General features: G+C 40.7%; 1 protein-coding gene across 1 annotated transcript in view; it reads left to right on the plus strand.

The window, feature by feature from the left end:
* MOGAT1 (monoacylglycerol O-acyltransferase 1) overlaps positions 1 to 1,447 on the plus strand; it is an 86,397-nt gene extending 84,950 nt beyond the window's left edge. Inside the window, 1 exon segment of the mRNA XM_068280560.1 lies at positions 794 to 1,447. Coding sequence (XP_068136661.1) covers positions 794 to 948 — 155 coding nt within the window. The 3' untranslated portion in view covers positions 949 to 1,447.
* The last annotated feature ends 14,395 nt before the right edge of the window (positions 1,448 to 15,842 follow it).

Raw genomic sequence — 15,842 nt, forward strand, 5'->3', positions numbered from 1 at the left:
TTTCTCAAAACCAGTGCAAGGAAAACTAGAGCAAACATGGAGAGGATCCAGATCAAGGATTCTTGATCACTCTAAGGAACTGCTTACGGTAATCTTTACACCTGGTTTCTATCAGTTTTGTTCCAATTCTCTTTGCATTTGATTTTGTTAAATCTGCCCCTCTTACACATACAGGGTGGAGGATGTTTTAAGATTCCTTCAGTTTAGAACATGAGCATTTTGCGATTGATTAGTAAGTTTTACCACGATTTTAATGAAAGTGAATGGGAGTGATTTAAAAAAAAAACAAAAACAAAAAAAGCGAATCACTCACAAAACACTCAGGGCCAGTTTCCACAAGTGAGGTGCAATTCCATTGCGGACAACATGAGAACGAATTTTCATCTGTTTGTAAGTATGCGAATTTAACTATGTCAGTGCCTGTGTGCTTTTACATTGATTTTAAGCGAAAATGTATGCAAATTCGCACAACGAAAACCCAGGCGAATTTCTTATTAAATACATTACAGGCGAATTGCACACTAGCCTTGCGTTTTGTGAATTCTGATGGCTCTGCTGTGCAGATTTCTTTTCTGCACAGTGCACCGCACATAATTTCTGATAAATGGAAACAAATGGACAATGGCCCATTGATTTATATTGGTTATGCGAATCTGCATGCAGATTCGCTCTAATGTGAATGGGCCCTTAGAGGAGCGCTTCTAGTGTGAATGGGCCCTTTAGAGTATGTAAAAATATGGTGAAACACAAAATTCATGTTTTTTAAATGAAGGTTTGCATTTGTTTTGCACAGTAGGAAAGGCCATCCCGGTGCCACAGATGACAAACCCCACCCAGGAGGAGATTGATGAGCTGCATCAGCGGTACCTCGACGCCCTCCAGGAGCTGTTTGAGGAGAACAAGGGGAAGTATGGCATCCCTGAACATAAATCTCTCATCTTTACCTGACCTTTGCCAAAAATGGCTCCTTTCATGGCACCGGATGCTATGGAACAGTTGCGGCCGTCCTCCATATCAATGTGGTACTCTGTATATTAGATTGGTCTTCCTATCTACACACGTGTCTGAATTATGTGCCCGTTCATACAGTGCAATACATCACATGTGCACATTTATTTTTCAAAATGTGACAAACACTTGGTTCATGAAGAGCCTGTGTCCCTTATGTCATTATCTTCTGCATCAGAAATGGAAACTGCTTGGTCTGCTAACTGTATGGCTAATCATTATGGAATATGCAGTCTACTAAATGGAATTGTAATCAATACCTCCTCTCATATGTAAATGTATACCCAAAGGTTTTAATGTAGTGGTGTATTTTGGTGTCTTCTGTCACTACATGGAGGTTTGGCCTGCAGGTGGCAGCAAGCTCACAACCTGTTATAACCTAATGACCCACTATATGAATGTGTGAGATATAGTAAAGCTAGCATTGCTTATCACATCTCTGCCAGTGACTGAGACTTATTTGTGGCTTTTTCTATGGCTTGTTTTGACTTTGTTTTTTATTTTTTCTACCTACATGGCTTGTTCTATGAAATGGTACATACTCAAATAGCTTGTAGCAAACAAATTTGAAAATTTGGCTATGAAAAAATGTACATAAAACTAGCATGCCCAAGTGTAAAGACAGAATCTGTGAGGTGACTTTTTTTTAATGCAGACCTGAGCTCAGAACTTCCTCTCTGCACTAAAAGATATGCATAATAACCCCTTTTTAAAGAAAAACATTGTTGTTACAGCTGATACAAGTCCTGCAATAAATCTGCAGTGTCTACTTCCTGCGTTCATGGAAGTAAACATCGGGTTAACATCCTGTGTTTACCAATTAGCTGCTGTGCCGTGGCAGCCATCTGACACAAGTGAGATCAAATTACAATTTGTGATTAGTCACAGAAGAGGGGGAATTGGAGGCTAATCCCTCTAAATACAAACAGGGAGCATCGCTCTGTGCATTCCTTCTGTCTTGTGCAAGAGCTTGAGTTCACTTTAACCAGATTTGGCACTGAGCCCATAAGGCACGAGGAGGATACACTTTAGCTGGGCTTTGAAATGGTTATAGATTGCTTACCATAGTTTGCTATGTCATTTACTATATCATTGTGCCATTTGAACTTCATTCATCATCGTTTCTGACATTCCTCAAACCTTGGTCCACAACTAGAAAAACAAACCCAGAAACCTTATTTTACTTGGGTAGACATGGAACTGGTTGCTAAGGGACAGTATACCGTAGTTCATTTTACATCCGAATCTAAGAAGAGAAGTCCCATTTTAATATCAATGGCTTCAATTCACTAAGTTATGTTTGGTAAAAATCATGTTTGGTAATTTACTGCATACAGTATTTACTTACCATGATTTTAAGTTGGGTCATTTTCTCCCCCAAAAAAATGCATGGCTATTTACGAAGTGTTTTTTTTTTTTTATTTTTTTTATTACCAAATGCGGTGCGATTTGGTATTAAAGGAATTGTGTGATATTTAATTTGGTATTTGATGGATTATTGGAGTGTAGGGAAAATGGATGGATGACACGCGATGCAGATTTTTATTATACTGACAGTGCAATTCAAGGTGCATGAAACGTAAAATGTGGTATCTGCTCAAAACCATTAGTATCTTAACCATTTTTATTACTACATAATAATGTGAAACCTGTTTTTATTAACTTTCTTAGATTCCTGAATAGTTTAGTTTTTTTTTTAACTGTTTCCTCGCTTCTATAACCTTACTGAATGGCTGATTGTCTTAAAGGAGAACTATAGTGAGAGGTATATGGAGGCTGCCATATTTATTTCCTTTTAAGCAATACCAGTTGCCTGGCAGCCCTGCTGATCTATTTGGCTAAAGTAATGGCTGAATCACACCAGAAATCTAATATCTGTCAAAATCATATCTGTCAAAATTGTCAGAGGATCAACAGGAGGGTCAGGTAACTGGTATAGCTTAAATGGAAATAAATATGGCAGCCTCCATACACCTCTCTACAGTTCTCCTTTAATGGCAGCTCCAGGCTGGAGATCAATTCTAAACCTATCACTTACTGAAATTTCTTGAGGTATTTACATCACAAGTCAACAACTGATCTCACTAGTCAGTAATTAAGGTTTTCTATGCAGTAACAGCCTTGGTGAATTGACCTTTTACTAATTCTTCAGTAAATTCAGCTGTTTTCTGCTTTACTGAATGAGGTAATGCTTTGTGAATGAATCCCAAAATCTCAGCAATGTGTGCGCAGCTGCAGTGCATTACATAACTCTGATCTCCTCACAGGCAGATGCCCAGACTGAGCTCTTGTCACTAGGCATGATCAATGAGATGCAAATTTTTCCGAAAGTATGCAATTTTTTATGCAAATGTATGCCGTTTGCAAACGGACCAATGAATTTAAACCCAGGTTTAAATTAATTGGTCCATTTTCAAGCTGCATGTATTTGCATAGATTTGCATCAACTCTGAAACATTTGTATACCTGTGATCATCCCTATGTGTCACAACTTCAGAAAAAGCTCAGATGTGCAATTCTACTAACTCTGGCTATGGTTTTCTTTATGAAATATGGTTTGGTTAAGCCATATCAGAATCAGCTGTTTTGGGGTTGAGGTGCATGTGTAAGTTAGGATGCCGTGATGTGGCTTGGTTTTCTGTAAATCTTGTCAGAATCCTGATGGTTTTGACCTGCTCCATGTGTAAAGGCAAATGGTATAGTCTGAAATACTTATGCATTTTGTAATAACCCAGGAATGTTCTCTCTATGTGAAACATCAGGATTCCAAATGCAGATTATTCATGCGTTTGAGGAAACGATCTGTAACAAGACTCCTCCATTGCAGCCATCACAACCTGTTGTGGTGATACATATACATTATGAGGGGTGCTTTTAGCCAGCCATTTTGTTACTCTAAGTGTGAAAACCTGTGGTGCCCCCTCATGAAAATAATCGTAATGTGGCAATATTTCACCAGAAATCGTAACGCAGCAATGATTCACCATAAAGGCAGAATCTCCTCAGAAATCCACAAAAATGCTGCAGGACCTGAGTTTGCATTTGGGGAAAAATGAATCGCTCTGGTGCGCACCATCCCATTTGGAATACATTAGCTAAGCACTTTTCAAAGTGCAAGCATTTTAAAAATGCTGTGCACCAGCACTTACAGATTGCTCAGCAATCTCATAGTGAACCAGAACCCCTAGTACTCCTTGTACAGTGTGGTACAAGCAACAAGCACACTTCATTTTATTTCAGCGGTTCTGGTGGTGTGTTTGGGCTATAGGGACAACAAAGGAGCTATTTGCACATATTTTGCAGTGATGCACTGTGGAACACCTCAGCTCACACCAACCTGAATAATCGCAAATGCCTTCTGTTTTAAGAACCTAATCACTTACTGCCTACTGCCCCACCTTAATGGTCCTGGCTTGAAACTGGTCTAACATCAACCATTTCTTGATGCTGAATATTGCACTGTTTTGATGTACAATTAACTTACAACTGATAAGCCTAGCCCCAAACCTAACCTATTGACCTTGAGCCTGATCGTAACCTTAACAATTAGGTATGGTTATCATCAAGGTGGAGGATTTCTACAGTTTTTCTTCACCAAACCCAAATGAAGTGGTACACCCTGTCCCTTCACAGATCCATTTTTTTTTCTTGTAGCATTTATCTAACATGGCAATCTAAAAAATGTGAGGGTTTTTGGAGTACTGGCTCAGCTTGCTTCAGAAATTATCCTAAACAGGAGTTGCAAAGCCATTGGAAAATAAGTGGAGTTGTGTTTTGAGGATTTATTTTTAGGCATACTGGGAGGAGAAAACTCCGACAAATGTCTAAATGTTTAAGCTTTATAAACAGAACCTATGGTAATAGTAACCCAAAGCCATTCATGTACAATACAGCCAACTTTTTTAATTTATATTTAATGGGATAGATTGTTAAGTTGTATGAAAAATGTAATGCTCTATTGATCAGTAGATCTCAATGGATTTTTATACAAATCCTTAAGCTCAACACACACCATACAATCTTGGTTGTACAGATTTACCAAATCTATGTAATATAAGGGCAACAGATTGAAAATACCTTGATTGAATAAGCTCTTACACTACATGAAAGTGGTAAGATTGAACAACCAAGATTGTATGGTGTGTGTTGAGCCTTAGACTGTCACAGTGGGGTGGTGCTCAACCTGTAACTCAGAATAAAAATGATTCTAACTGAACTTAACCTTATGATATGAATATCCAATCTATTGATGCATTTTCAATGAGAGGTTACACAGCAGCAAACAGCTGTTTTTTTCTGATTGGAAAAAGGTTTGTCACATCCAATCTGTACTCCCTGCTGAAAATGATTATCCACTAGAGGCTACTGGTAAAAGATTATGACTCATTGGGTATCATTCATGAAAGAGCTGTCGGTAAGGAGAATCAATGCGGGAAAACACTGCTGCCGGTATTTTAGACTTCTGGGTGGGCATTCATAAAAATGTATCCAGGTGCGGAGATATCCCGAACTACGCAGGCGGAGACACAGGAAGCAGCCGAGTTGATACATTTCTCTGTGTTCCGTTCTACTGCAGCTGTCTGGGAGGTCTGTGTCTCCATTAACTTTACATTAGTATCGCCACATGAGCGGGAGAGGTATTTCCCGTCCTCATACCGCTTGCGTAATTCTTTATGAATTACCATTTTGTTACATTTGTTCCGATAATCACTGCACAAGGAGGTGATTATCACGCTGCTCGGTAGTGTCAGTTTTTCATGCGGAAAAAGGTTTTATGAATGCTGAACTTGCTGAGTGTTCGGTAAAGTCTGCTGTTTTAAGCATTTCCGCATGCGGAAATGCTTTATGAATGATAGTCATTGTGTAAGCACTGGATCACAAGGGAGGGGAAATGTTGTATTGCAAATGACGTACAACCTAACAAGTTCAACCAGAAAATAATGTACAACACTAGCCTGCACCCTTGCATATCTCAATTGATCCAGAGGAAAATCTGTTATAAGGTTTAGACCAACTAGCTCTAAAATGAGGGCAAAATAATACTTTCCGATTCTAATGGCAATTGGATAACATCCCTGTATCAACACTGCTGGGCATTACCTAGTAATTATAGCCAAGGGCGTTCTTCATTCCAAGGACAGTATCTGAGCTCCCTTTAAAGAATTGAACTGCATCCTAATCAGTAGCTGATACTCCCTTTTACATGAGAAATCGATTCCTCTTCACAAACTAATCATTAGGGGGCTCTGTATGGCTGATATTGTTGTGAAAAACCCCTCCCACAAGAAACTCTGAGGACCATGGTACTTCTGGCAGTTTCCTGCCTGTGAACCTTGTTGCATTGTGGGAAATAGCTATTTCCAACTGCCAAAAAAAAGCAAGCAGCAGCTACATCACCTGCCAGCAGTAAAAATGTCACCATGTGATGTCAGAACGTAAATCAGCGATTAAAAATATTTTACAATGGGTAAACACTGACTAAATCATTTATACATGATTATCGTAAAAATTAAGCATTTTTTTATTTATTTTCACTGGAGTTGCTCTTTAAACAAAGATATAGGCCTCCATTAACTAAGCTTTATCGAATGTTTGATAATATACCTCATGAGTGAAATCTAATTTTGAATTTACTAAGGTGTTATAAATGTTTTATCGATAAAACATTCGATAAATCTATAACACCTTACTGAATTCAAATTTAGATTTTACTTATGAGGTAAATTATCAAATTGTTCAATGATACTTACTGAATTGAGGCTAATGTCTTTGCAATAACTACTTCCTGGGGTAATTTCATATTTTAACACTCTAAAGCTAAATTCTCATCGTGCAATGGAGGAAGATGGATTCAGCGACATCCCCCTGACGATGCACATTCCATTATGTTTTCTGGCCAGTGGGTATCGCACATACATGATGGGCATGAACAGGAACTCAAGCCATCGTGGTACTTTGTGTCGGATCTTAAAGATCCATTATGGTTATTGCTGCCTGTCGCTAAATATCATTTGCGTACCTGTACCTATGCCATGAGATTGTGTTAAAGGGAACCTGTACTGAGTAAAATTATTTAAAATAAACACCTGCGGTAACTTTAAATAAACATTACAAGTAACCTTGCCATCAGTTCCTCTCAGAAGCTCACCGGTTTCTTCTGACAATGATCCCTTCCAGTTCTGAGAACATTTTGTCAGAACTGAAATATATCAGTTGCTGTCAGTTATAGCTGAGCGGAAAACTGATGTACCAGGTAATGTCCATGTTTCCTTATGGCTCAAGTGGGTGATGTTAAAGTTTAACAGTGTGCAGACCAGAAAGTTGTTATGGGGTAATGGCCATTTTCAAAATGGAGGATGAATTTCCTTGATCACGGTGGAAAAACAGGACGTGGGAGAGGAGAAAAAGATTGAGTAGATTACGCGGGAGGTAAGTATGGCTTGTGTATGCTTATTATGACTTTTAATTTTCAGTTCAGGTTTTCTTTATTAATGCTTTGTCCTTTACTGTATTCAGTCTATGAAATTGATTAAATAAAATTTGAACAGTATGTAGCCACCTCTTTTGTGTTTGTTAGAAGATGCATGTTTTACTTTGTATGAGTCATCCTACATGCAGTGGTAGACACAACACACCGTTGATTAAACATCTGTTTTGTACGATTGAAGAAAGTGCTGAATGTGAATGTTATTCATTAGAAGTCATCATGGACAACATCACCTTTCAACAGTATAAAGAAAAAAAACTGTAAAAAAAAAGTGTTTATCATTGTATTTGTAGGAAAAAACACTGCAGAACACAAACATGCTCCCAACTGTGAAATGTGGGGGAGCAAATGTAATTATACTGAGCTATCTCATTCCTCACGGCCTGGATAGCTTTTGGTCAAGAAATTAATTCTGTGTTATGAATGGAAATTCTAGAGAAGAATGTTCTAAGGCAAGAGTTCTTCAACCCTATCCCACCTACAGTACATGTTTTGCAGAAAACCACAGTCACGGGTAGGGTAATTGGTGTTTCAGCAGAGCTGATTAACTCCCTCTGTGGATTTCTACAAAACATGCACTGTTGGTGGGCCTTGAGGACAGGGTTGGGGAACACCATTCTAAGGCATTGCAGAGAAATACCCAAAATCCTTAGTGATTGACAAATTATTATTTTTTTATTTAAAATCCTACACATGGTGGAAAAACTGTTGCAGGTGAAAGACCTCAATATCTCACTACTGCATGAACAAGAAATTACCTTTTTTCATTTCCTAAAAGAATATTACAATAAAATGTATAAAAAAAATCCATGTAATATTGAATTATATTGGAACTGAATAAATAAAAAAAATTAAATGTTCAAGAGGCTTCCGGATCCTTCTATTCAGATCTGGATTCTCTCTCTCTATGGGAATGTACAACTGTACTGGTTTTTTTTTTTTTTTCCTTGCAGGTTGCACCCAAGTCACGTGGCATTCTTTGTTCCCCCTTTAAATACATCGGGTAATTCTCGATGGAGAGCTCAGGGTGAGGATTAGAGAATTCTGCACAAGGCAACCCTGCTAATATGTATTGCTTTCATGAGGGACTGATGTCTGTATTGCATGCAGTTCTGAACTCCTTTGTACGTGGGCTGGGGAGTGCATAAGCTTAGTTTGTGCATTTGCAGGAGGCAGGATGTAGTTTGTTCACTCATATACAGAAAAAGTGCCGCTTGGTTCACAACACTTGCACTTTTTCTCCCTGCCCGTATGCGATTCACTTTTTCTCCTAAATTTTTCTCCTAGGAAATAATTTTTCATCTTCTATTTAAAGTAACTTTTCAGCACTCAAACTGAAAAAGCACCAAAAAGTTTTGTTGAAATTATGAGTATTTTGTTGCTTGATGGTGATTTAAAATGCATTTTATTGCCGAATTGAAAACATCACCTAGGTGAAAAGTTGACTTGAATAAAAAGTTGACTTGAATAAGAGCCTCTGGCCTATATGCAATTACACTTTTCACCTGACTAATCTCCTAGGAGATATTCTTCTCTTTAACTACTTTAGGACCAAGCTAATTGAAATCTACGCCCTGTTTTGGTGGTGATCTGGCTGGCAGGGCGTAGATTTGAATCAGCCGCCACTGTGCACTTCCGCCGCTTCTGTCGATCTCGCCCCTGAATCCGGACATCTCTCGCCGCAGCTCACTTTCTCTGACGGCAGAGCCCTGTGAGCAGGTCAGGAGCCGATTTCATTGGCTCCTGGCTCTCTTTCGATGTAAGTAACTCCCATTGGCTTACATTGAAAGACAGGGTCAGGAGCCAATGAAAGCGTCTGCTGACTGGCTCACAGGAACTCTGCCGTCATAGAGACTGTGGCGTGGGTGGCCCAGGTTCTCGATGTGTGGCGTGTATGTGTGGCAATTCGTCGTTATTTGTCCGTGTTCCGCTGTTTCTGGCATTTGCGGTCTCTAGTCCTTAAAGTGAACCAGACTAAGCACCCTCATGTATTTTACCATAAATAGCAGTGGGAACATTAGAGAAAACACCTACCCTGCTTTCTGTTTCATCCTTTACTGCTCAGCTTTCTTGTTACTAGCCCTGATAAAATTATTCAGTCTGGCTTTGCTCAGGAATCATTAGAGCTGAGTCTTCTCTGATGTCTTGTCAAGCCCAAGCCTGCCCCATTCTGGCTCTGCTATAATGCCTCCGCTATAATGATTCGTGAGCAAAACCATACTGAATGCTCAGTCGGGGGCTTTATCAGGGCTGATGGCAGGCTGAACAGTGAAGAATGAAATGGAGAGCTGGGTAGGAGTTTTTTCCTCTAATTTTCCTATATATATATATATATATTTTTTTTTTTTTTTTTAAATTCATGACGTTGTTTAATCTCTGGTTCACTTTAAGGGGGCGGAGACTGTTTGTACTTCAATGGTTAAACTAACTGTTGGTAAAAAAAAATTTAAATATATGCAAACATAAACAAAGTTTTTTTTTTTCCCAGAGTAAAATGAGCAATAAACTACTTTTCTCCTATGTTGCTGTAACTTACAGTAGGTAGTAGAAATCTGATAGAAGCTATCAAACATCCCTCCTGAGAAGCTCAATAGTTGTAACCCCAGAATGATCTGCATGAAATTGTTTTAAAACCACTTCTTGCAGATCAGAAGGAATAAATTATTTCCCAGGAGGTTTATTCCGTGGAGTCTGGTCTTGAACTTTGAGCAACTGGTTGGAGAGGTTAGGAGATAATTTACAAGCAGAGATAATGCATTTCTTAGGAATTATGGATCAAGATCTATGTTAGCAATTTCTTTCAAAAAACGTCTTGATAAGGCATCAGCCTTAATGGTTTTTGACCCGGGTTTATAAGTGATGCAAAAATTAAACTTAGAGAAAAACAATGCCCATCGGGCTTGCTGAGAATTTAGTTGTTTAGCATTTTCAATGTATTTAAGGTTATTATGATTGGTATAAATTGTCACAGGATTTTCTGCACCTTCCAACCAGTGTCTCCATTCTTCTAAAGCTAATTTAATAGCTAACAGTTCTCTATTCCCAATATCATAATTTCTTTCTGTGGGAGAAAATTTCTGAGAGAAGAATACACAAGAGTGGAGTCTTTCAGGACTGCCAGAAAACTGAGACAAGACTGCCCCAACTCCAACCTCAGATGCATCTACCTTGACAATGAAAGATTTAATATCTGGATGAACCAGAACTGGAGCGGAACAGAAAGTCTGTTTTAACTCTTCAAAAGCCGTAATAGCCTTAGAACTCCAATTGGATGAATATGCACCTTTTTTTTTTTTTTTTTTGTAAGATCTGTAAGAGGAGCAACTTTGCCAGAGAAATTACTAATAAACTTCCTGTAAAAATTGGCAAAACCCAGAAATCGTAAGCATCTAAGGCTGTTAGGCTGAGGCCATTCTAACACAGCATTGACTTTCTCCTAAACCATGGTCAACCCAGTATCAGAGCTCACATAATCCAAAAACGTGACTTGTTTTACTTCAAAAAATACATTTCTCCAACTTGGCATATAAACGATTTTCTCTCAACTCGGTTAACACTTGTTTCACATGGCCTCGATGTTCAGACATGGAAGAAGAAAAGATCAAGATATACAACCATACATTTGTCAAGGAACTCTCAAAATATATCAACAAAATATTGAAACACTGCAGGGGCTTTGCACAGCCCACCAGGCATAATCAGATACACGTAATGACCATCTTTAGTATTAAAAGCAGTTTTTCACTCATCATTTTCTCTAATGCGAATAAGGTTATAAGCACCTCTAAGATCTAATTTAGAGAAAATCTTAGCTCCCATGACTTGTGAGAACAAGTCATCGATCAATGGTAAAGGATTACTATTTTTTACAGTAACTTTGTTCAACCCTCTATAATCAATACAAGGTCTCAGACCACCATCTTTTTTCCTACAAACAAGAACCCTGCACCAGCTTCTGTAAATTTTCCTGGATAGACTCCCTCATAGCCAGCTCTTATGGCCTGGTCAGATTGTACAGCTGACCACGAGGAGGCATACTACCAGAGAGAAGATCAATAGCACAATCATACAGTCTATGAGGTGGTAACACATCAGCTGCTTTTGGAGAAAATACATCGGTAAATTCTTGATAAACCTGATGTAATTTTTGTTCAAGGCGTTTGGTACAACTTAACACAACTTTTTGTAAACACTTATTATTACACTGGACAGACCAGCTAATCAACTGACTAACAGACTGCCAATCAAACACTGGGTTATGTTTTTTTTTTAATCATGGTAACCCAAGAATGATTGGATAAGATGGTAAATTCAAACAATAAAATTTCATGACTTCAAAATGCAGAACCCCTACCTGCAAGGTGACTTCAGTAGTTAATCTTAACATCTGATCCTTCTTTAACACGGTATTAACTGCAGTGACACTGCAATTGTCTAAATGGATAACGATTCAAAGGGAAATGGCCATGAAATTGCCCACTGTCCCACAATCGATTAAGGACTGGCAATTATACACTATTTCATCTTTAATAATAGAGATGGGTAGCAGGGGCGTAACTAGACATCACTGGGCCCCCCTGCGAAACTTTGGATGGGGCCCCCCCCACGAAACTTTGGATGGGGCCCCCCACCAGCCTCGCTTTCTGCACAGGAAAACTGAGGACCAATGTGTTTTCCCCATGCAGATAAAAACACCTAGACTTAAAGGAAATGTCAGGCAATCTATGCTACCCCTAGATCTACTTACCCTGGGCTTCCTCCAACCCCTTGCAGCCGACAAAACCCTCATTGCAGCTCTGCTCCCAGTACATACATACACAGCCGTATTATTTTACTACATGAGAGCACATGCTATATGGAGGAACAACAATGACATGCTGAACATAAGATATAATATTCATTCACTGTAACTTTGGCAAAACATTCAGAATGTCACTGATTGATACGGTTATTACGGGATCTTGGACTTTATTGAGACAAAAAGCTCTCAATGAAGCAGCAACAGTAAGACATCAATCTCCACTCCATTGTGTTGTAAAAGTAATTAGAGGGCATAAGGTCATTAGCCCATGCGAGATAAGAATCTAGGAATCCTTTTGAAGTGATTGCTGAAAAGGGAAAGTCTACAACTTTTTTTTTAAATGTGATCCCTTGGTTTGTTAGGTTGTACATAGAGTCATCAGAACTTAGCTACAGTGTGAGACAGATGTTTTTTACGAACCGTAGGGAGCAGGGACAGTGCACAAATTCCAAAGTGTGTATGAGTCCTTATCTGTGTGGTGGACACATAAAGTCAATATAACAATGGTGCGAGAGCAGAATACGTTTTTTCGCTCCATGCCCTTAGCTGTCAGTCTCTCAAACTTTTCCCCCCACGGGCCCCCATGTGGCTTCTGGGGCCCCCTGCGGGGGCATCCCTTGCAGGGTCTATTGTTACGCCCCTGCTGGGTAGCATGATGAGATTATTCTCTGAAAAGAAATTCTGATTGCTTAACTGAGTTCTCTCCACCCCAGTTAAGCATTGGAGTTTTCAGACTTCTTGATTTTGTTAGGGCATGATTCAACAATGTGTCCGGGTTCTCCACAATAGAAACATAACTTTTCAACTTTTCTCTGGTTTTTCTCTGCTAAAGAAAGCTTTGAGAATCCCAACTGCATTGGTTCCTCAGTAGAAGTTGAAATGTTATTATTGGAAGGAACAGTTGCAGGAATAGATATGCGAGACTGTCCCTGGTGGCGTTGTCTGACTCACCTGTCAAGCCGAATTGTCAAAGTAATAGCTGCTTCAAGGGAGGAAGGTACTGGATGACTGACAAGAATATCATTAACAATATCAAATAGTCCAAACAGAAATTAGTCCATTAGAGCTGAATACTTCTAATTAGTTGAGACTGCCCGTCACCTGAATTCTGTAGCATATTCTTCAACATTGTGACCACCTTGTCGCAGATTCTTTAGTTTGTACTGCAGTAGAAGTAACATCAGGATCAGAATACAGTATAGCCATAGCTTTAAACAAGTTATCAACTGAGGTCAAGGCTTCATGCCCAGGAGGTAGGCCATAAGCCCAAGACTGTGGATCCCCTTGCTACAGGGATATTACAAAGAACACTCTTTGAGATTCTGAATAAGATGATTGAGAACGAACTTTGAAATATGTCAGACAGTTATTCATGAAATTACTGAATTGAGATCTGGCGCCAGAAAATGTCTCCAGAAGAAGCATTCTGGGATCCATAGTGCTCTAAGAGGAGGAGCAGGTGCAGGTATAGGACGATCAGTAGAAGCAACAGGAAGTTCAGCACGTGGTGTGGCATTGGCCAATTGAGTCAATTGCGCCTGTTGAGCAGACACTTGTTCCGTGAGTGCATTCACAGTCCCTGTGAGGAGCAGAATTTGTTGTTGTAATTCCTCCATTCCTCCATTGTGGAGACCCCCTGTCAGTCTCCTTTTTGGTTGGGGTATATTTGGCCCGTGATACTGTCAGGCTTGTCTGGTCAATGACTATAGGTCAGGTTGTATGCCCATATGACAGCCCGTAACACCTGCACAAACTCCTACCTAATACAGAACTACAATACCCTGCAGGTAGATAGCATTCACCACACAGAACCTAGGTACAATGCAAGGCACAGTATACACAGGTATTATAGTCACTTGAGGCCTGAAAGGTGAAGCAATCCAGATGGGTGTCAGGTGGTTGTTAGCAGGTAGAATGGGATGCAGATCAGACATTAAGAGGTAGTGTGGTCAGTGTAGCCAGTGTCGGTCCAGGCAGCAGACAGGCAAGGCCCAGGTACACAGCAGAGTTGGCAACGGGTAATCCAATAGGCGTGGTCAGGATAAAAGCAGAGTTGGCAACAGAGAATCCAATAAGCATGGTCAGGATACAAAGAAGAGTTGGCAACAGGGAATCAAGCTACAGTTAAACGTGGTCAGGATACAAAGCAGAGTCGGCAACGGTAATCAAATATCTGAGTGCATACCCAGCAACAAGCCAAAGCTAAATGCTGTAACGAGCGATGTCTGGGGGCGCTCACCTGAGTTAAATACAAGACCTAACCAATCAGAAAGCAAAAGCATCCAAAGTAACCAATAACATTGCGGTACGTCAGCAGGTCAGCTGACACGCCATACACACAAGTAGCTATTGTTTACAGCGGCGGAGGGTGTACTGAGGGCGTGTCCACCGCCTATCCAATGAGAGCTGAGCACCATGCGCTCCAGTGACGGCAGCGACCTGCTGAGACCCAGAGGCTTGTGCCTCAGCGTGGGTCTTGGCATTCCGCCACCATAAGTGCCCCGATGATTTTACATAAGCCTCTCAAACACTCACAACTGCTTACTGCTGCCTGGTAACTGCTTGTTGATCACACGGTTCAACTACTCGTGGAAATGAGCCCTTCAGCTAACGGGGAGCTTAAAAATGGGGAGTGGTCGGCGTGGGACAGTCGGCTGCAAGGAGCTGGAGAAAGCCCCAGGTGAGTGAAGTTTTTTTTTTTTTTTTTGCCTGATGATTCCTTTAAGGAGAGGGGAGGCTCTGGGTCCCATAGAGCCTTCTGGTTCCCTCTAAGAGCTGGCTTCCCCGTTTTCCTCCTAAGTTGAGGGAGGCTTCAGGGGGCCTGAGTGCTCCCGAAGCCAGGTGGCTCCATACTGTGCACACGCGTAATGGAGCAGGAGCGGACTGGCCCAGGGGGATGGGGGGTGTTTTCTCCCTGGGCCATCTCTTCTGTGTTATGGGCCAGCCATATGCTGAACGAAAGGGGAGAGAGGCCCAACTTTTTTCCTCCCTCCAGTTGCGTACGAAGAGTAAGGGCCAATTTCCAACACATGCGGCTTCTGGATGCAGAAAACTGACTCCAATGAATGCCTATGGGAAATCGGCATCAGAAAAATTGCCTTTAGTGGAAACAGGCCTATAGACATTCCTTGGAGTCAGTTTTTCTGCATCCAAAAACCGCATGTAGTAGAAACAGACCCTTAGGGCCCGTTCAGATCACAAATGCGGATGGCCATGCGTGCGGAACGCAACGCCATCCGCGTTTGTGTGCGTTGCGTGGCTGATCCCATCACTGAAAGGTGAATGGGACAGCTGCGCGTTTTGACAAAATCTGCGTGCAGCATGCGTTCCCAGAACGCATGCAGTGTGAACATCAGACAGTGCACTCTATGCACTGTCTGATGTCGCGCGTGTCTGCCTCATGCACGCGTTTCCAAAACGCGGCTGGAAACGCGTGCAGTCTGAATGGGCCCTAAAGCCTCAAACCTGCTTGCTGCTGCCTAGTAACTGCTCACTGGTGCCTGATAACTGCTCACTACAGCCTGGCAACTGCTTGTTGAGCACACA

This window comes from Hyperolius riggenbachi, chromosome 4 (genome assembly GCF_040937935.1).
Source record: "Hyperolius riggenbachi isolate aHypRig1 chromosome 4, aHypRig1.pri, whole genome shotgun sequence".
Classification (NCBI taxonomy): Eukaryota; Metazoa; Chordata; class Amphibia; order Anura; family Hyperoliidae; genus Hyperolius; species Hyperolius riggenbachi.